We start from the raw sequence: 23560 nt of genomic DNA on the forward strand, positions 1-23560 counted from the left end.
TCTGTAATGACGCCTCTAGCCTTAGACTGCTGTGCCACTCGGGAAGTACAATAAGTATAACTCCATGTATTGTATCTCACAAAGGCTGGGTGAAAAGAAAATGTCCTCATGGCGAAAGGCCCTCATGAAGCAAGTTGTTCTATTACCAGAATAAATATTACAACTTGGTTAAGAAAAAGAAAAACTCTCCGCTTTCTACATGGAGCCAAACATGAGGAACAACATAGCAGTTCAATTTGCATTACGTAGTCTTAGTCCCAGGTGACTTTTTCACAAACAATATCTGTCATGCAAAATGAACGGCGCTTTGGGGCATATCTTTGCATGTCATCTGCAGTCTGAAGGTAGTGGAAAAACATCTAAACTGCTTCCCGCTGTCTACAGACGGTTTTCGTTAATCTGCCTTACACAATATACTGCGTGACAATATTGATGTTGTGAGGGGAAATGGAAAAACGAGCTCTACCAAGCTCTACCCAGCAGTGGGCTGGCAGGAAATAATCGCTCGCGGGATGGAGGTTATTTGTGGCAGGCTTTAGGAATGTAAACAGACAATCAACAAATTTGAGATTTGGGGGTTCGACACAAACTCTTTTATTTGGAGAGAAATTATATTTTCCTCCTAGTTGTTGTTCCCGCGGCTCCGATAATCATTCTCTCATCCTCCTCTCAGTCTTCTCTCATCCAAACAGAGGGCGGGCATACGTCTGTCATTTATTCCCCGTTCTGTCAGTTTTTCTATCCTTGAAGGTTCAAGAGACTGCCTTTGATCACTGCCGGCAACACTCATCAACATTAACATTGTCTTGTTAAGGCAAGGCCCCTCTGTGTTTTGCTTCACCACAAAGTCAATTACCAGTTTTAATAAATGAATAACTACTGTATGTCAACACAACTATGGCGATGCAAACTAGTGGAGACTGCAAGAAACTAGTATTCATCCACCGTTTGCCTCACATCGTTTCCATAGAGATGAGTTCTAGATTCGGAGCTGAGGAAAGGGAGACGTTGTTTCTCTCAAAATGTGTGTGTGGCAGGAGGGGAAAGAAAACAAGAGTGGGATTGAGGGAGAGGGAGCGGGAGCCGGAGCGGGAAAGAGAGGGGGTGTGCAACAGAATGAAATATGTGGGAGATGGAGAGTGGAAGAGAGAGAATGGGGAATGTGCAAGACAGCACGTTGAAAGAATGAACAAGGGACATGAGAGAACACGAGTTCAAACGGACAAGAAAACAGAATGTACAAGAGAGCGAGAGAGAGAGGGAGGGAGAGAGAAAGAGAGGGAGAGAGCGAGAGAGGGGGATGGCAAAACCCAAAGTGAGTGAGAGCAAAAGTTGCTGAGAAAGCGAGTAGGACTTCATCCCAAGTGGCAGCCTATTTCCTACATAGTGAACAGGGCTCATAGGACATAAACAGGGTCCATGGGGCTCTGGTCAAAAGTAGTGCACTATACAGGAAATAGGGTGCCATTTGGGATAGGTTTCGAAAAAGAAGAAGGCGAAGAAAACTCCCTGAGCTCTATCCCTTATAGGGAGCATCGTGGGTGGGTAATTATGATGACTAGCTTGGGGTAGCAGCCGGTGGCAAGTATGTGTGTGTGCATGTGTCCATGTGCGTGCTAACAGCCAGTTAGCTCCTCCTCACCTGTATCTGTTTAGGAAGGCCTCTCCTCCGGAGACGGCGATGTCCCCCGTCAGCATCTTGAAGGTGGTTGTTTTTCCTGCCCCGTTAATCCCTAGCAGTCCAAAGCACTATTGACACACACACACACACACACACACACACACACACACACAGGTGGAACACCATTAACATACCGTAGACAATTAGACAAAGATTGCCAAGATCAAGATGCTCTACTCTGCCTTGACACTTTGTTGAGGTGAAGCCATTGGTTGTAGATAATGGAGTGGGAAACATTTTCCTGACTCTGTGGGAGTAATTGATGGCCAAGTACAGCATACTTATTCGACTCAATAAATGGACTGGGTCATTCAACATGCATGATTGGTACAGACCTTTTGAAACTGTTGACTTAATTGAGAAAATGTTATTGTTTGTGTTGTAGGAACTGTGTGTTGTTAGAAGTATACTTTGCGTCACTGTGTCAATATTATCTTAGCTATCCACACATAGAAGCACAACTAATTGACAGGCATCTATGTACATAATAACACAGTGGCAACATTTAGTGTCTTACATTAGAAACACAACTCAAACTGTCCACACATGAAACACACAAAATTCTAAATACGCAAACACACACACCCTTCTCCCCTGAACCTCCCTCCCCTGAACCTCCCTCCCACCCCACAGCATTCTGAACACTATTCCCTAACCACCGATGTACTACTCCTCCTCCTCCGATCTGACAGAGCTGATACTTCCACTTCCTCCACTTCCTCCTTCAGGGCACTTGGTCAGACAACAGACCTGCTGGTCAGGTCACCTATCCAAGCAACCCACGGAGCAAATATTAGATTTTTGTCATTCATTGATCCATTCTTGTTTGCGACCCCGTCTTGTGAATGTGCGGCGGTAAGGCTAAGCTCGGTTGTAAATAATGCATGAAACACAGTGTGGGGTCCGCGGTGCGCTCTGGTCTGACTCACTATACTCTGCTGGCATTTACATTACGTTTTTGGGTAAACAGGGTGAGGAGAATATGGAACACCACGCCATGCGTGTACGTGTCAGCGATGGAAATTGTGTTGAAATCAAAGAGTTCTGGGATGTGAGTGTGATGGTGTGTGTGTGTGTGTGTTTGTGTGTGTGTGTTTGTGTGTGTATGACTGTGTGTGTGAGCGAGAGATGAGAGAGAGTAGAGATAGATGGGAAGATGGCGCAGACAGACATGGAATTTCAAATTCTAGCTCCTAAGCAACTTTGCAGTATATATATATATTTTGTGTTATTTCTTACATTATTAGCCCATAATGTTTTTTGCCGGACACTGACGTCTTGCTCCCGGACAAGCTAAACATCTTCTTTGCCTGTTTTTAAGATAACACATTGCCACCGACGCGGCCCGCTCCTGAGGACTGGCTCTCGTTCTTTGTGGCCGATGTGAGTAAAAAATGTAAGTGTGTTCACCCTCGCAAGGCTGCCGGACCAGACGGCATCCCTAGCCGCGTCCTCAGAGCATGTGCAGACCAGCTGACTGGAGTGTTACGGACATATTCCATCTCTTACTATCCCAGTCTGCTGTCCCCTCTTGCTTCAAGATGTCCACCATTGTTCATTATTCTAAAATGTAGAAAATAGTAAAAATAAAGAAAAACCCTGAAATGAGTAGGTGTGTCCAAACTTTTGACTGGTAATGTACATCACCGACAATCTGAAATGGTCCACCCACACAGACAGTATGGTGAAGGAGAAACAGCGCCTTTTCAACCTCAGGAGGCAGAAGAAATTTGGCTTGGCCCCAAAATTTTCAGAAGCACCATTGAGAGCATCCTGTCACGCTGCATCACCGCCTGGTACGGCAACTGCACCGCCCACAACCACAGGGCTCTACAGAGGGTGGTGCGGTCTGCCCAACGCATCACCAGGGGCACACTGCCTGCCCTCTAGGACACCTACAGCACCCGATGTCACAGGAAGGCCAAAAAGATCATCAAGGACATCAACCACCCGAGCGAGCCACTGCCTGTTCAACCCGCTACCATCCAGAAGGCGAGGTCAGTACAGGTGCATCAAAGATGGGACCGAGAGACTAAAAAACAGCTTCTATCTCAAGGCCATCAGACTGTTAAATAGCCATCACTAGCCGAACTCCACACAGTACCCTGTCCTAAACTTAGTCACTGTCACTAGCCGGCTTCCACCCGGTTACTCATCCCTGCAACTCAGAGGCTGCTGCCCTGTGTACATAGACATGGATATTATTTTTAGTTTGAGTGCATGTGTTTCCTTGTTTTGTTTTTTGAGAGAGTGTGTGTTTTTGCGTGTGGCTCACCTCTGCGGCTGGAACACCCAAACACACCCTGTCCACAGCAGGAATGTTCTTCCCTGAGTACACCTGCAAGGAACAGACATGATAATTAATCAGAGGGAGGGAGGGAGGGAGGGATACAAGGAACTCTCGACACGGATGCAATAATGTTATATAAACTGGTGTGCGTTCCAAATGGCACCCTTAGCAGTGCACTATACTTTAGACCAGAGCCCAAGCAATGCACTACTATAGTATGTCTGCTGTTCAGTCAGTTTGTGGACTTCAGTATATTACATCATACTGTATATACAAATATATGAATACAGAACACATGCAACGCTCATCAACTATAATGAACAAAAATATAAACGCAACATGCAAAGTGTTGGTCCCATGTTTCATGAGCTGAAATAAAAAATCCCATAAATGTTCCACATGCAGAAAAAGCTTATTTCTCGCAAATGTTGTTGTCACGTTCTGACCATAGTTCTGTTATTTTATTCTTTGTTTTAGTATGGTCAGCGCGTGAGTTGGGGTGGGCAGTCTGTTTGTTTTTCTAGGTTGGTTTTTGTGTTCGGCCTAGTATGGTTCTCAATCAGAGGCAGGTGTCGTTAGTTGTCTCTGATTGAGAATCATACTTAGGTAGCCTGGGTTTCACTTTTGGTTTGTGGGTGTTTGTTTCCGTGTGAGTGTTTGGGCCACACAGTACTGTTTCGGTTTTGTAAATTCACGTCATTGTTTTGATTCAGTGTTCAGTGCTTTCTTTAATTAAAATCATCATGAACACTTACCACGCCGCGCTTTGGTCTGATCCTTACTCCTCCTCAGATGAAGAGGAGGAAATTCGTTACAGTTGTACACAAATTTGATTACATCCTTGTTAGTGAGCATTTCTCCTTTGCCAAGATTATCCTTCCACCTGACATGTGTGGCATATCAAGAAGCTGATTAAACATCATGATCATTACACAGGTGCACCTTGTGCTGGGGACAATAAAAGGCCACTCTAAAATGTGCAGTTTTGTTACACAACACAATGCCACAGATGTCTCACGTCTTGAGGGAGCGTGCACAGGCCTGCTGACTGGAGGAATGTCCACAAGAGCTATTGCCAGAGAATTGAATGTTAATTTCTCTACCATTAGCCTCCTCTAACATCATTGTAATGAATTGGGCAGTACCTCCAACCGTCCAACCAGCCTCACAACCGTAGACCACGTGTAACCATACCAGCCAAGGATCTCCACATCTAGCTTCTTCACCTGTGGGAATGTCTGAGACCAGCCAACGGGACAGCTGATGACACTGTGAGTTTGCACAACCTAAAGAATTTCTGCAGAAACTGTCAGAAACCTTCTGAGGGAAGCTCATCTGCGTGCTCGTCGTCCTCACTAAGGCCTTGACCTGACTACAGTTCGTAACCTATTTCACAAATCCCGGTTTCAACTGTGCTGGGAAGATGGCAGACTGTGTGTATGGCATCGTGTGGGCGAGCAGTTTGCTGATGTGAAAATTGTGAACAGAGTTCCCCGTGGTGGTGGGGTTATGGTATGGGCAGTTATAAGCTACGGACAACGAACACAATTGCATTTTTATCAATGACAATTTGAATGCACTGAGATACCGTGACGAGATCTTGAGGCCCATTGTCGTGCCATTCTTCCACAGATGCATATCTGTAATCCCAGTCATGTGAAATCCATAGATTAGGGCCTAATGAATGGATTTTAATTGACTTATTTTCTTATGAACTGTAAAATATTTTAAATTGATGCACGTTGCGTTTATATTTTTGATCAGCGTAGTATTTCCTGAGCACCACCTATCATGTCATCCAGTCCATTTTATTTCAACATGCTCTCGCCCCGAACGCAACCAGGTCATGCACACCAGATGATGCCATCAGTGTCTCAGGATGATGTCATAAGAAACAATCAATCAATCAAATGCATTTATAAAGCCCTTCTTACATCAGCTGATGTCACAAAGTGCTGTACAGAAACCCAGCCTAAAACCCCAAACAGCAAGCAATGCAGGTCTAGAAGCACGGTGGCTAGGAAAAACTCCATAGAAAGGCCGGAAACCTAGGAAGAAACCTAGAGAGGAACCAGGCTATGAGGGCCGGCCAGTCCTCTTCTGGCTGTGCCAATTGGAGACAGAACATGGCCAAGGTGTTCAAATGTTCATAGATGACCAGCAGGGTCAGATGCACTTATCGTCTTTTATCTTTTACAAAACATAGAAAACCGTTGATTTCACATACTGTATGTCGATGTTGGGGTGGTGCTGGAGATGACGAATTTGATGTTGAAAGGGGTGGGATGTCTCTTTAATGCACATAACATAAGACAATGGACAAAGGGGTGAAATAACAGCACTATACTTAATTGTTGGGCATATAGGCATGTCTGAGACTGAGGCTGGGGCTCAGTAATCAATCGACAGTTTGTACAGAGAGTAAAACAGTTTGGTATTCTGTGTAGGATTCGGCTCCCGCCTAGATCTTGTAGCAAACTGCAGATAAGAAGGTGTCTGGAGTCTCACCGCTCCTAGCCTGCAAATTAACTCTCTGTGTGATATTTGAATTTGCATTTAACACAGTTTTTTCATCTTCTTCCCGAGCAAATATCAAATATCACCTGCCAGAGGTGAGGCCCAAGCAGGCTAATCACCTTCCTCCGGCAAGTATAAATTCTCAAGTCGGCATCATCGGCGCTGCTGTTGCGAGTAGCGGCAAAACAAACCGACACTTAGAGAAGCAAAATGGGTTCCGGGAGTACACAAATAACAAATGGTTGACTAAATTAAGCACTTAGCTCATCGAGCAGAAGTTCCACCGCGCAACCACAAAGACAGAGTTTGAAGTGGTTTCAAAGGCAACTTGTAGGAAAAAATAAACAAGTCTCAACAAGGTTCTTGTCAGGTCTGGCAATTTAGATCTCATTCAGACCTTGACAGGAAGGACTGACACATCCCTCCTCTCCTTTGGGGAATATTTCAGGATAATTGTGCCAGCTGTATTTCTGCCCACCTGTTCTCAGGTCTGAATCATACAATCCTTGGGGAGAGCGCCATGGGGCATACTGTAATGACATCACTATGGTCTGTTTATCTGTATGTCTGTCTGCCTGCTTGCCTGTCTGTCCATCCATCTACTGTATCTGTGTGTCTCTAGATTTTCCCTGGCCAGCCGTTTCCTATCCATGTAATGCATTTGCTATGAGTTAGTAGTAAAATGGACATGATGAGTAAATGTAAGTTTAATGTTCACTTCCAGGTCATTACTGCATTGAAATTAGCATACGACTGAGTGCAGGCCACGGTATGTTCAACGCATGTAGAAGCCTTCTCTCTGAAGTCATGAGACACAATTCCATTTATGTTTGTGAGAAGGTACTTCAAGTCTCATGAAGGTGAATGAATATTAGGCCATGAAATACCTACTTACAGCAATGTTTTCTCTTCCTGGTCAGCTTGTCTATTCGGAGCAGTACTAATAGAGCAGAAATTAAGTTACAACCTTTTGGTGCAGTGAAACACTTGGTAAATGATTAATCATTAAGAAATGATTAGGCATCCGTTTTAATTGTACTGTAGTAGCCGACCCTTCCCACTCATTTCTAAAGATACGTCCAAAATGGCACCCTATTCCCTTTATAGTGCACTACCTTTGACCGGCACTACAGGGAATAGTGTGCCATTTGAGACGCAAACAATGCAACCTTGAGAACAAGAGAGCCCCAGTGATGCCAGTTCAACCTTGACAAAAAAACAATGTCTTATTGCCACGATAGTGTGTCAAATGTGAAGCATGTTTGCTTAAAAGCCTGGGGGGCATCCGCTATTATTGGGGACTTGGGACTTGGACATGCTACTCCCCAAGATTTGCAAGTTACTTTGGTGATAGCATGCTGCGCCACAGCTCTTCTACAACGCTAGTAGAGACGGGCGGAAGAAGTAAAGTTCCTATCCTAACAGAGGCAATTAGCGGATAATTCCCTCGTGCCCCGAAAGCTATAATGGCTGTCATGGTGGCGGCAAGGGGGTGGCGGTTAACCGGAGGAGACAACGGTCGATGACCCACACACACCTTCTCATACACAAACGCGCACACACACTTTTGCGTGCACACACACACACATACACACGGTTTAGAGAGAGAGAGAGCAAGGCATCTGTCTCTACTGCCCCAAACAGCTGGAATCACAAAAATGAAACCACATCCCACTGATCAACACTAGTCTACTTTTGAGACCTGAAAACATCTGACAAACTTTGATTTGTGAAATGGTTCCTTTGGGCTGCTCTTGTATTAACATGCTGTTCCATAGTACTTCAGATCCATAGTACTTTACAGTAAACACAGAAAATGTCAAACAAATGACAACATTTACAGAAACAACAATCACATCAATATTTTATTAAAGCGATAGTTAACCCAAATGACAAAATGACAGAAATCTATGTCATGGTACTGTCGTGTCTTTGGCTATGCCGGATTATGTGATATGACTTGCTATTCTATAAAATAATTTCTCTGTAATTAATATCCCCTGATTAAGGTAATCATGTAAATGTAATTAACTAGAGAGTCGGGCACCACAAAATAATATTTATAGAGCTATTATCTTCCGAATAAACTCTTAAAGACCTAGGAATATTTTACATCAATAGTTGTCAATATCAATTACCGTCTTAATTCAGTCTCATCTGAAAGTTGTAAATTATTTTATCTGTAAGAACCCTGGCTAACAATTTGAATCAGCAATACAAAATTGGGTTTAATTATTTATTTACTAAATACCTAACTAATCACACATACACACAATTAATCATAACTTGATTACAAATTACGTCATAAAGGAAAACGGCTCTAGCAGGCGGAACAGATATGAAAGCTTGTAACACATAGGAAAGGGGGCTGGGTTGAGTGAAAGAGCGGCGACTGAGGAACAAAGGGAAAAAGCTGTGCTATCGTAAATACAGTATCTTATGCATTTTAAATTACCGGCCATTTGGAAAAGGAAAATGCAATAAAGATTTATTCTGAGCTGTGTTTCAGTAGGTTGGTGGTAGCTGGAAGGCCGTGTTGTCCTTTGAAGAATGTCTCAGGTTGTCAATTGGATACGTTGTAGTAACATTGTTGTGTGATAGACGGGATACTCTCTCTGTTCCTTCCTAACCTTTGTTTGCAGCTGCTGTTGCTAACTCAACGGCTAGGAGGTATCACTTCTGTAGTGAATAAGAGTTCAAAAGTTCATACCATTCGCAACCAAAGCTCATGCTGATGTTGGCTTCGTTCTGTAGTTATTATCTGAACCATTCTGACATAGGACCGTCATCCTCATATCCTCGGAACAGGAAGTTGTGTTGTCGTCAAGGCTTTATATAGGAAGGAAGAAAAGGGGTGTGTTTCATAGTTTACAACCTCTGTCTCTTCACGTGGGCGGGCTGAGTGAGCAGCAATATCTTATGAAATCCCACATCTTACATTTTAGAAGCTAAATTCACATTTCATCCCATCACAAATAATTTTATATTCAAACATTTAAATTGAACAACAATTCCATGTGAATCCTATAACTCTGTGTAGACTTTACACTGTAGAGTTTATGTCATCTTATCATTGATGAGAATGTCTCAGATGACAACCGAACTAACATCATATTCATTAAGTACCACCGCATATGTTCAATTGTTCGGATTACCAGAATATAGTTTTTCCCCCCACCTACTGATGTTCCCAGAATCTCTATGTTAACCAAGTTTTTTTTTAAATATAACATCAGTAGGTTAGAGAGAGGAAAAAGGGGGGAAGAGGTATTTATGACTGTCATAAATCTATCCCCCAGGCCAACGTCATGACAGTACAGAAGTTCCAATCATCTTTCAGTGACTTTGTGAAAGATTTGGATATGATGCATGAAAAATGACAATATCAGTACCATGACTTGGATGGGATTTGAGCCACAAATGGTCAAATGTAAGCATTTGAAAACAGTGCCAGGGAACTGAAACCAAAAGCATGGATTGTCAATTTATTTACTTATTTTTTTTACCTTTATTTAACTAGGCAAGTCAGTTAATAACAAATTCTTATTTTCAATGACAGCCTAGGAACAGTGGGTTAACTGCCTTGTTCAAGGGCAGAACAACAGATTTTTTCCTTGTCAGCTCGGGGATTTGATCTTGCAACCTTTCGGTTACTAGTCCAACGCTCTAATTCTTGTCCATTTACTGCTATCAGGATAAGGAAACCATTATATAATTGTGTAATTTGGATGAAATATCCCTTTCACAATCAGTATTCTATCAGCGGTAAAATCAAAATGATGCTAGGGTCTTACAGTATGTATCTCCCAAGCATTGAGCCTCACCGCTCAGAACTCACACGTCCTAATACAGATGTAGGATCATAATTTGAGCCAGTTTTCTACAGCAGGAAAATAATCCTGCCGCAACAGGAAGTGTGAATTATTATGTGGATTATAATAAATGAGCATATTTGGAGGGGTTGATAAATGTGTTAGGGCAAATCAAGTCTGAAATTTCAAATTGGAAATAACAAAATTTAGAAGCATTTTAAAATCTCAAATACACTGCAAATTTTCAGCAAAATAAGCAGCAAAATAACCCACAAATTAAGATCCTACATTTGTATGGACACCGTACTCACATGACTCCTATAACATCAAACAGCTGTCATAAAAAAGTTTCTTTCTGCGTTTCTGAGTGACTGGAAGGTCACAGTGACAGCTCGGGCGTACAAATGCTAACTGGCGGACGCGCCGTCAAAACGGACCCCATCAATAATGCCGCCACGGTAACCGCTAACCCTGAGGTTAAATGCTAACCTATGAGGCCTCAACAGTCGTTCTTGGGTGGTAAATGCTTCTTCCTGAGTGAAGGAAGAGGAGGAGGAGGCAGCTGACAGATGATTGATGGGCTGTCAATCGCGAGAGAGACATGTTCAGATTTATGGCGAGACCGAGGCGGTGCAGCGGTCGAGGTGGCGCGCTCATTGATCAATTCGTTATCTCTGCTCTACGGCCGGATTGCACCAGCTGTGATGGGAGGTGATGGGAGCCCACTGGAAGCGCTTCGATGCCTTCTGTGCCAATGCTTTTGGGCGCCATGTATCCCCTCCAACGTAAATCAAATCAAATGTTGAGGCACCTTGAAGAGTCTTGTTGTTGTGTATGTCTTTCTCTGCATGTTTCAGTGTCACTGTCTGTACTACAGTAGCGAAGAGATGCATGACAACAAAACAGATGTGTCTATAATTGAAACATGATAGAAAGATTACTGCACTGTGCTCTTGTGATGCTCATCACTTCTTGGCTGACAAGGGACGAAATAAAGGAAGGTTACCATACATCGCTCTAAGATAATTTATCACAGGTTACAGAATGTGAAAGTCAGCTATGAAAAGTCAGAGAAGACGAGCAAAGTGTGAGTCAAGAAGACCTTATAAAGTAACTCCTGTTCCCACCTTGTGTGCTGTGGGCGGCAATGCATTATCCGTCCCAACTGTTTTATTCAAAGCTTGAGCGTTAATTACCTTGTGAGTGTAGGTGAGTGTGTCCGTGATAGATTGAGAGGGGGAAAGATGGAGTGCGCGAGCGATTGCGAGAGATGGCGGGGGAGGGTTTGAAGAGACGTCAAGTTTGAACAGATGTCGACGAAGGGCTGTTGCCTTGGCCATGCTTCTTGCCATTACGGGCTCGTGGAAGAAACATCTGGTCTTAGCCAGGGTGTTAATCTGGGCGGTGATTAAGCGGTGCCCATTACCTACTGTAGCATACCAAGCACCACTCGCATACTCACTTCCCAAACCTGCGAGGCGGGGGGGAGGGGGAAGTGTGTTGAGCTGTGCCGCTAAGCCCGACGAGAGAGACCTCATTGGTGTTGCCTCGCAGAAAATCAAACCCTTCCCTTTTTTGCACACTTCTCCCTACAGCGAGAGAGACACAGACCATTTTCAGTATTTTGTACTGTATTTTACAGTGTGTTATGTATGTGATACGTGGGTGGGATATGACAGTGATATATGGTTGTCTCGCCTGGCTAACTTAAGACGAATGCACTAGCTGTTGGTCGCTCTGGATGGATCAATTGTAATGTAAATGTAGTGCTATGTATGTATATTTATGTATATTATGCATTTTATTTGTTGTGCTGTTTCCTGTTTGCACGCCAGGAAGATTTGCTGCTTTCTCGGCAGAAGCTAATCAGGAGTCCTAATAAATACTAAATACATTGTGGAGTGACACCTCGCCAGCCTTCCGACTCTCTGAGACCTGGATGACATATTTAAGAAGTCACCAGGGACTAACAGCTGGTGTGTTCTTAACTCAGCCCTGATTTGAAGAGGAGTCATGTTCAAATCCCACACATATGGACAGTGGCACATTTTCAGAAATCTCTCTCTTTAACAACCTAGATGGAAGGAGCCCATCCTGTCAAAAGATTCAGTAACATTCAATTAAAGACTTATTAGCAGATCTGAGACGATTTGGTCAAAAGCGATTTGATAAAATGTAGTGCACTACCTAGGGAATAGGGTGCTATTTGTGACACAGCGTATGTCCGCTCACTTTCATCCTTGCCTTGTAATCTAATCAGCAAATGGGTCTTTCCACCAATTTGTTGCCTTTTGAGTAGTGTAACCTGATTTTCCCATCTCAAAAAGTTACATTTGAAAAATATTATGGTAAATGACTACAGTAAGTGCCAAATAAAGTAACATCTTAAATCTGGCATACATCCCCTCGTGACAGAGGGAATGGAAGCTTATCGTGTGCAATAGGGATGTGCAAGCGAATGCAAGCTTCACAAAAAAAAACTTGCTAACCATTTCTAGGCTGTCTATATATGGGTAACAGGTTTGACGTAATTTACTCAACCAGCTCAGTCATCCACCACAAAACACCAGAAAACAGCCAAAAAGAGTAGAGCCATAATAGTCTTCAGAAATGACTTTGTCAAAGCAACAAAATAACTAGGGCTTTACAATGGTGGTGAATTTTTTTTGGTTTAGTGGGTTGAACTCTTCCTAGAAGTGACACAGGGTTGACGAAGGGACATGGCAAAATTAAGAATTTAGAAACTTTAGCAAGCCTTTATTCATATAAAAAAATATTTTGATTGAATTCTCCATGTGGTCTATATTATAGGGCACTTAATTTAATATAACATGCTTTTAAATTTAAATATTAGTGCACAATTTCTACCTAAAATACCAAAAGGGACGCAAAATGCACTCTTTTTGTGGAACGACTAGATTTATTTCAATATGGGGAACCAGGCAAGAGGCATACTGTGACCGATAAGTGACATCACAGTATCAACGTTGAGGGAGGAGGAATCCAATAGAAACAGCCGGGGCGCATTCAGTGAGGTGAAACGTTAAGAACTTCAGATTGTTGCAAATAGAAATGTAATGAATAGAGCTGCCATGATGTCCAATGCTACGTGAAGGGAAATCATATTTGTTCTATAGATTTCTACCTGAAGGTTTGTAAAGTTCAACAGACCCTAGCCCTTGAGGATTGAGGACCTGGGTTATATTCACTAGGAATGAAACAGAAGCACACAGGCTGAAACCCAGAGGGACTACCTGATCTTGTCCAATAAGAAACGCTTGTTTCCGTTGCGCAATGTTTTGCTGCTGCATGCATTAATGAATATAATCTTGTAAGGTGATGTTGCTACCATGAGTGTGGTAATAAACGGTGGTAATGTACCTTAGAGAGATCGCAGATTCTCAACAGGTCATTCTCGGCACCGCCTTCATGGACGCGTGCACGTTCCCGAGCGACATCCACATCTTCGTCCTCCTTGGAGAATGACTTTCCAGAAATCAGTCTGAAGAAGAAAATGCTTAAACCCCACATTCTCACAATCCCTATAGAGCCAACATTATAAATCCCAAATGATGACAACCTAGTAATATATGCTAATGTTTTTCTCTAATGGGAGAATTTGTTTCAATTTCTCACAAAATGCAATTTAGGTAATGGAGATAAGTTACTATGACAACTTCGGTTCATAATTAGGTGAAGCAAAAAGGATGGACACAATGATATTTCACTAACAATGTTAACAAGATGTCGAATGACGAATATTCATTATTGGGCTAATAAAAAGATAAATGCATAAAATATGTAAATGGTAAACAAGGACTGGGTCTAAACATTTTTGAGAAATCATCTCTGATACTGTATGGAAGCATCTTTCCTTAAATATATTCTTCCTCTATTCTTGCCTGGGTTTGTAGCAGAATTTATACTGGATAAGGAGAGTGATGGTGAACATGACTGCCCCTTGGATGGCCATGGCACACAGGTTCTTCCCCACCATGTCCCAGCTGAGGGGGTCCTGGAAACGGTCTTCCCCTGGGAGAGAGAAAACACACTGTTCTTCATCAAGGGAAAAATATTGTTTTAAACTGCTAACGACCTAATGAAGATCTTTGTGGATCAAAACTTTGTTAACCTCTCTGCGCACCGAAACCGTTAGCGGGATTATATTTGACAACATACGGTGATCGCTACATAAATAGTCATATTAAACATTCAGGAAAATACAAGTGTCTCACATGGGTCAAAAGCCTAGAATTTTGCTAATCCAACTGTGTTGTCAGATTGAAAAAAGGATTTACTGCGAAAGATTACGATGCGATTATCTAAGAACAAAGCCCCATATTTTAATTTTATTTCAACCAGCACAAGCGTAACAACATCACAAACTGCAATAAAATAAATAGTTTACCTTTGACGTTCTTCCTCTGTTTGCAATCCCAATGCTCATTGTTACACAATGAATGGTCTTTTGTTTGATAAAATCAGTTTTTATAGCCTAACACAAAACATTTTGTGAACCGCTTGTGTCGTGAATCCCGTCTCATTGCATTTTCGACGACACATTCGATGTAAATACACACACAGAACGTGACTTTTCCAGTCATGTTTGGTTTCATTGCAATCAACTGGTTTGTTTGTAACACAACCAAACCTGATGGGTCATTTTGCGGGTACGTATTGACTGAAAGAAACCGATTTGAAGACAACAAGTAATGACATCATTGTGCACCAATGATATGACCGCTGTTTTGTTGATTGACTGTATTTTAACCCAAAATCTAGCTAGGTAGATAGCCAATGAGCTGAGGTAAACGGCAATACGTAATGTTTATGTATTGGAAGACCAACCCATGTAGTAAACTCCGGCGTAAAGAGGGTCATTCGCCATTGAAGTTTCATACCGGAAGGAGCCACGCATGTTACGCACAGCATTGTTTTGGTAAAGCGCATCTTCAGCTGTTTATATATCAATCAGTATGGCGACTAAGTCAGGGAAAGCTACATTTAAGTCTAGATATACAGATGTACACACAATTTTAGAAGAAATTGATAGGGAAAGTGAGACAGAGATTGTTGGAGAACGATTAATTTAGCGATTCCCAAATGGAGGAATATTTTTTTAATGGAGAGGACATCATTTTGGACTGGTAAGTTCTTTTCATGCAAATGCCGTTGTTTGAAATTAATAATATAAAATATTATTTGTGATTTAATTTTTTTTTGTAGCAATATATAAAAATGTAATGTAATGAAATGTGAGATGCGTGTGTCTGCCGCCCCACTCCACCCCCACATGAAATAGCCTATTTGAGGCTGTTGAGGGGAGGGCAGGCCCACAATAATGGCCAAAGTGAAATGGAGACAGTAGATACAGCTGGTCTGTTGTAATATAATAAAGACAGTAGATCTAGCTGGTCTATCATAATATAATAGAGACAGTAGACCTAGCTGAAATGTCATAATATAACATAGACAGTAGATCTAGCTGGTCTGTCATAATATAAATGAGACAGTAGATCTAGCAGGTCTATAATAATATATTCAACCTTATGTTCCCTGTATTCTATATATATCTGTTTATTATACCTGTTGATACAGGGCTCATATGTGAAACTATTCTAACTGAACAATTTCTTTCACAGTAACACTGACTCCGAATTGCAGGCCCCAGTGTCAAGGTGTCCATCCCCCACTGAAGCTGGCTCATCCAGCTCCTGCCACAAGTGGTGTTCATCTGCTCAAATTTATTTCTGCAGGCATGGATGTGCCTCAGGGCAAAAGGGCACAGCATGGAGCTGTGTTCTTTGCAAAATGAAGTCCCCCTTCACCTGCACCACATGCTTGGTGACCCTCTGCTTTACAGCAGAAAGAGACTGCTATGGCACCTGGCCTCAGCAGCACAATATTGTGAAGAGGAGGGTCTTCCAAATATTGAAAGTGTTATTTTGTAAATATTTTTTTTCATGTTTATTCTCCATTTTTTGGGGGTGTGTGTTAGAATACCATTTTGGTATTTTGAATATAGTTATTCCATTAAAAATGTATAACTTCACCAATTTGGCCACATTTGGGCTACTTGTGTGGGACACCTGGGTGACTTCATGATAAATGTTATGTAGCACACTCATTTTGGAAGTTATCATTCTGAAACTTTGCACAAGTACTGCTGTCCTCTTATGTTTTTCACTGAAATTGTCCCCATCATCCTATCTGAATGTTTGTTTTGTCATGTTCATTTTAAAGATGATGATACAACAATAAAAAAAAATGTACGTTTTTTTCATTGTATTATCTAAACCAGATATATTGTGTTACATTCTCCTACATTCAATTCACATTTACACAAACTTCAGAGCGTTTTCTTTCAAATGATACCAAGAATATGTATATCCTTGGTCCTGGACTTGAGCTACAGGCAGTTAGATTTGGGTATGTCTTCAGGTGGAAATTGAAAAAAGTAGGGGGGTAGCTGTAAGAGGTTTGCAATTGGGAGCCAGCTTGCTGGCCTTTCTGTTCTTTGCAACTACGATGTATAATAATCATGTCAGATGGCTGCCCCTGGAACTCAATAGGATTGGATCTAAATCTAGATGTCTCTTTAAAGTTGACAGCAACAGACTTTAATCCTGACTTTAATCCTGCGTCCATAGACGCTCCCATGCGCCAATCTAAGCAACATATATTTTTTAAATCCAGATCAAAATCTGTCAGTTTAAGCTAGAAATATCAGTTTCTTGCATGGGCTGCATCTCTCTAAGAAACTTAGATTTTTGATTGTAGTTGCCCTTGAATTCAGTAAGCATGCCCTGCAATGTTGTTTGGTTAGCAGGTTTTCTGTAGCGCAGTAAGCGCACGTGATGATTATGTATTCCATTTAAAGTGATTTGCATTGTGGCCGCCAACGGAATGGCTGGAGTAAAAGCCCAGCAACACACCATATATACATTCCACAGACCCTACGGAGTATTTCCTACAATACTTTTACTGTGGCACCCAGAATTGTTCTTGCTCTAAGCCAATAAGTATTCCATATACAGTGATTCGCATTGGGGGCATTTACTTGATCTTGGAACATGTTTTACAACCCAAATGTAATGCAAATGTCAATTAAATATGAACAAATATGAATCATTGTTAATGTTTAAACAATTATTTTTCATATATCATCAAAAACTACAGGGTATTGACACTTTTCTACTATTACTAGGGAATTTCTCGAAATTCCGTGACCTGGAAGTACTTTTTTTGTGTTGCTGATGAGATGCTTATCATGTGAAGAGTTCGCAAATCAAATGCCCACTTGTGGTGCCACTGGACAGTGAAAAACAAGTAACTTAACCTTTATTGTCATTTAAATTAGTTTGTAGTAGTACAGCCACGTCTCATAGTCACATCATGAGATTTGTAAACGAAAGAGGAATATAATAATATGAATCAAATTTAGTTTCCCCATCTTCCCATTTAGAGTTTCTGGCGCAGCACAGAAATGCCTTATCCAGATTATGTGACAAAGGCATTTCCTAACAGACTTGCTAAATTTCTTTGTTGTTACTTTTAAAGTGGGAACCAACATGCAGTACCTCCAGCAGGCAGAGAGGCAATAACCATATGTCCGACAACTCAAGGTCAAACTACACTATTCACAGCCCTGTGTAAGATTCAATGTAATTGAATCTTTAATGTTTATTTGTTTAAGCTGTTAGTGATAATTTCCTAATTGTTACTACATTTGTGTTTACATCATTGAGCCTTTATGTTATGAATGACCAAAGGTGTCTGACTTTAAATTAAGTACGGCATCATGCAACATAGTTCATAACACAGCCATAAAGACTCTAAGTAATACAGGATACTACATAAAGTGTAAATAAATAGGTTATTAACGTTCTGCTGATTTAAGGTTCTCTCGTGAGTCACAGTTTTCTGAAGGGTGATTGAGGTATTTAAATAGGTTGATGGACCTGCAAAGCTACTGTGTGTGTGTGTGTGTGTGCGTGTGTGTGTGTGTGTGTGTGTATGTGTGTCTGTGTTTGTGTGTGTGTGTGTCAGATGCAAGATGATTTGGAGTAGTCCAACCTGAAGCTACCTCACCGGGTATTCCTCTTCTCTTCCCATGCTGGAGAAGAGGGCCTTGCAACCTATTAGTGGTGCCAACATTTTGTGGCTGATCATTAAGCGAGAGAGTAGGTGAATGTGTCAAAGACGTGACTAGGCCCAGCACTGCACTGTATGGCTAGTTTTTGTTGTGTACATGTTTTTGTACATGCATCTTGGTTCCAGAAGAAAGCCACTTTTAATTTCTTTATGTTGGCTTTCATCAAGGTAAGTGTTTCTTGGTGTAACGTCATACCCAGGCTATTGCGCACACAGCACATATAAGCCTGGGATATCAACCATTCAAAGTTGGCCTTAGTGGGAGTGACCATATAATTCTATGGGAGTGACCGGAGTAAGGTATTTGTCATTGTCACTAGTTAACCCAGTCAAAAGGTCATAATTATGGCTAAACCATGCCCATTCCCACAATACATTTCTTAAACGTTGATTTTAAATCTAATCCTAACTACTGAAGGCCAAATTTGATGCGTTGGTCCACCAGTGTTTCCACCTATTTGGGCGAAAGTGTCTGGGAATGAGATTAGGTATAATGTGAGTAACATTACTTCAGACTATGCCATCCTTCAACACAACGTGTCACCCTTTATAAAGCACATGTTTATATTATATTCGACATAGTGGGTTATGTCACGGTTGACATTGGTGATTATGTCACAGCCACATTTATAAACCCCTTATAAAGCATGAAATATGGTTATAGATGCTTTGTAACACATTTATGCAGTGCTTATGAAGTCATTATGAAGCCTTTATAAGCTGAACGTCATTTAAAACAGGACCCTATGGGCTATAGTAGTACAGGCCCAATTCTATATTTTCTGGGGATACCTAAAGGGGTCCTAAATTTCCAAATCAAATAGCTAAATGATACATGGTATGACCTTAAAACACTTCCATATGTTAGCTCAGTACCCCCCCACCTCTCTCTGCCTCCCTCCCTATCCATCTCTCTCGCAGTCTCAACAGCCTCTATGTTCTGGAGGGATGAAAGACAGAAACGGAAGCGTTTTCAGTCTCATTTTCTCGCAAATAGGCCCTCTCCAGACAAGCTTTTTAAAGCGGTGATTGCTTTCCTCTTTACACTCGCCGCCGCAAATGATTCCTCAAACGGTTATTTCCTGCCAGATCTATTCCTCAGATAAAGCCTTTGCTCCCGCCTTTCATGGGTCTCTCTGCCTCTCAATCTCCCCCGTGTACCTATCCCCTTTCGCTCTCTAGATGTAGCGTTGAGAATGGAGGCCGAGGGCTACGGTCACGTTATTGGTCAAATATTATCCTATTTGGTAATGATGCAGCAACAACTAAGAGGAGATGTGTTTCGTCCTGTAAAGGGTAATGGTAACATCCATGGGCCCTATGTGTGAAACTATGAAGATGCTGTAAAGGCATTGTATAAGTAGAGGACTAAATTAAACAAAGTAGCTAAGCTATTGGCCTTTGGTAAATCTTAAACCCCAAAATGTTTGGTACCAAATATTCTTACTGGAGAATAGTCAGACCCTTCCTCCCACCTGTTTAATTGTCACCTACAACAATCAACTGTCGAGTTAAATGAATCTGTCAATTCCCTCCATTTCTTTTCAAGGATATTTAGACAAACAATGTGCAGCAGTGGAAAGTTTTCACCTGTTATTCTCTATTGAGTCTTGAAAGACAAAACCAAAGCTAAAGCCATGACATTGTCTTTCTTTACACTGTACTGTACTTTCTTTCTTTTCCTTAAATTACTCAGCCTCATTTGACCTTTCATCCTACCACTTAAATGTTATTCCATCTTGCTAGGAGGGAAAAGCTTTGCACTGATGAATCTGATGATTCACTGATGACTCTTAGTAATATAATATTAAAATGCCACTTTTATCCAAATCAGTTTACAGTACAGTGAGAGTATATATTAGGATGAAGCCTATGTGATCACTTCAGAAATAGTGTGGCATTATTTACACTTTTACAGTTTTGTCATCATTATTTTTTCACATTTTCTTCCCCCCAACAATTTATTCCCTATAGTGTGGTATTTAAGCGCAAAGGTGGTGTGGAGGATGCTCACCGAAGCGTTCAAATAAAGTGGCCATTGCCTGATTCTTGCCCATGTCGATGAGCCCTCGACCCAGACAGAAGTGCGGGAAAATCAGCAGCACCTGCTTCACAATGTCATTGATGTGCGAGATTTTCTGTGAGGGAAAAGAAAAAGAAAAACAACAACAACAACAACGTATTAGCGACTCATAAAAGACAAGAAACACGGCAAAACATGAGGGCACATTATGGCATGACATCACATTACAGGGAACCCGCTGTCTGTGTTGCACATGCGGAGGCACGAGTCTGTCGAGTGACCTGAGGGAAGCAGCGGATTTGGAGCTTGCGGTGGCTGGAAAAGAGTGCTCTTGGCATTAAGAGTGTTTCGACACTCCCCAGATAATTAAAGCGCATCCTCTGTGTGCGCTCATCAGTGGAGGCACACTGCTTGCTAAATGACATGGAAATTAGCCTTGACTTGTCATTTAGGGCACGCTCACTCGGTGATGTCTCCCTCACCCGCGTTACGTGAGGGCAGGAGCAGCTGCTCATACATACAGATACAAACATTCTCATCCCAAGCACTGAGACTTTGAAAGATATACCTTCCCACTTGCTATAACAGACACATTCACAGTAATGGACTTGCGCACACACACACACACACACACACACACACACACACACACACACACACACACACACACACACACACACACACACACACACACCATCTTATTGGCTTTTCATTACCCAGGTTAGGGCCCTTCCTGATTTAAATACAAATTATAGAAATATATGCAAATCCAATTAATTAGGTGCAGGACAGATGAACATATCAAAGAAAAAAGTAGATACAAACTTAGATGTATTCATGTTTTTCCATATGTCTACTGTGTAATACTTATTGTGATGTTAATGTATTCAATGTAATGGATGTATTGAATTGACCGGATGTACAAGCCCTCTAGAGTTGATTTAAATAGGTGTTTCACAGTGATATATGACCTGACGAAGATCCAACTCGGATCAAAACGTTGTATTTTTTGTGGGTGTGGTTAAATCACCATGAGATACCAGAGTTGCGGACATTTCCTTTTTCCTCCCTTCCTGATTAGGCCACCCCTCCTGAAATCTCTTCTCCCTGTAGCTATATTGCTGAACGATGGTGCCTTTTAAAACACACAAGCCCTAATTAATTAAATGAAGACAGAATGAAAGATAGCCAGTCTGCACTGATTCTACAACACCGCCAGCGTCGGTTCTCCACATTGCTTTCATTACCGAAGATTGAGGGAATGAGAGAGAGAGAGAGAGAGAGATGGGGGGAGAGTGAATGATAGAGATGAAGTGCGAAAGAGAAAAAGAGAGATAAAGAAAGAGATACAGTAGATATTGCCACTTCTCTATTTACATGCCGTTCTAAAGCCAGCTTATGCAAAATGCATCTGTTTGGTCTCAGGGTAGTCTTCAAAGACGCTAGCGTACCTTGTGAAAACCGTAAATTCACCGTTTCCTCCTTCGGTAGACCCAGGGCGAAAAGTGGTATGCGTTGCTTAACACAGTGCAATGTGGAGCGGCAGATGAGAATCACGCATGACACCTTATGTTGTCAGATTTCATCATCGGGATTTGTACTTGCTCTGCAATTTGTTACTTTAGTTTGAGGAATGGCGTCATGAAAAGGCCTAACTTGGCCCGCAATTCAATCAACTGTAGATAAAGGTAAACCGCGTTGCGATTCACACACGTTTCTGCTATATTTTTCAAGCACAGGTGTGGTCCAGAGGCATTATCCAATGACGTTGTCCACACAGAGTGTTTGCAGCTAACTCTGAGTTAACACATTCGATATAGTGCAAACATTCACAATTCATTTAGAGGTAAAGTTTTCCTTTATCTGTTATGGATTGAATTGGGGCCTTTGGTCATTCGGGGTAAATAACTCACTACCGTCATCATTAAAATAAAGTTTATTTAGGTCTTCATGTATGACTTCTTGGTATACAGCAGTAATGATGTAGCTCAACTTCAAGTAAATATTTTCTCTGCTAATGGCCAAACTTAAGCTACAGATCAAAGGTTAGAGTTGGAATGTCAATAGTAGTCTACATGCAGCAGTAAATGGAGCATTTCTGCCTGTGAGTAGTTGGGCTGTCCGAGCACTGGCCTAAATTCCCTGCAGGGAAGTATGCATAACGAAAATACCTAATTGATCATGGTGTCAACGCTGACTCTCAAATGTCCAGCAATAGGTCTGCCAATTCATCTTTGCCTTTTTCAACTTTTACACGTTTCTCTCAAGGACTTAAGGTCACGCTGGCCAACAAAACGTCAAGCATGAGATCCTGGCCATCCATATAATGTATTACTTAGCTACCTTTTATTGTCAATGCTAAGAAGCTCAATTTGAATATATCTGGTCATATCAACACATACTGGACGCACTCCCACTCAACTACATTTGAAAAAGTTATTAATCATAGTTAAACTACAATCCCTTGAGTAAAGTCTTAGAATTTAAAGCTGGAATCAAGCAAAGGAGCTGGCAAGAAGCTGGCAAAAGGCTAAAAGAGCCTAAAGTTAGAAACATAAGTGAATTGGAAAAACTGAAATAATAAAAGCAAACCAATGACCTTGTACAGCCGGGGCCCATTTGTCATCAAGAAGAATGTGAAGGAATAGAGACCTAATTCGAGATCAATACGTGAAATAACAGATCTTCTCTCGACTGGGTGTTCATCAAGGAGATCTAAGAAGCTCTTAGGCGATGATGAAACGCGTGACAATTTTCTTCAAAGTTTGTGCTATATGCCCATAAATCATCTCCAAATGGGTTCTGAAGTGAAAAAAATCTCCAAGGCTCTAGTCTGACCCATATTGCTTTAGTGTTCATATTCCCCTAGCGTCGCCTTCATCTTGACCGGAGGGACTTACAAAAAGGAATATATATATATGTCTGAAAGAGTTTTGGGGAGGGCGACCATTAGCCAATTTCTCAAACTAGATGTGTTAATGTTAAAGGGAAACGTCATAATCAGTAATGCACATCCAAAATAGAATGTAACATTGTATACACAAAACACTATACTAATCTCAAAGAGGTAGACAGCAGTACAT

The 23560-nt window shown here is 41.5% G+C and overlaps 1 protein-coding gene across 1 annotated transcript in view; it reads right to left on the bottom strand.

Annotated features, from left to right (window-relative positions):
• The window catches only part of LOC110500599 (phospholipid-transporting ATPase ABCA1), a 223800-nt gene that overhangs the window by 35156 nt on the left and 165084 nt on the right, over positions 1 to 23560 (bottom strand). The window contains exons 32-36 of the mRNA XM_036956518.1: positions 20469 to 20592; positions 14203 to 14332; positions 13682 to 13802; positions 3957 to 4019; positions 1643 to 1749 (exon numbers count right to left, since the gene is read on the bottom strand). Coding sequence (XP_036812413.1) covers positions 1643 to 1749; positions 3957 to 4019; positions 13682 to 13802; positions 14203 to 14332; positions 20469 to 20592 — 545 coding nt within the window. The remainder of the gene's footprint in view (positions 1 to 1642; positions 1750 to 3956; positions 4020 to 13681; positions 13803 to 14202; positions 14333 to 20468; positions 20593 to 23560) is intronic.

This window comes from Oncorhynchus mykiss, chromosome 21, assembly GCF_013265735.2.
Source record: "Oncorhynchus mykiss isolate Arlee chromosome 21, USDA_OmykA_1.1, whole genome shotgun sequence".
Taxonomy (NCBI): Eukaryota; Metazoa; Chordata; class Actinopteri; order Salmoniformes; family Salmonidae; genus Oncorhynchus; species Oncorhynchus mykiss.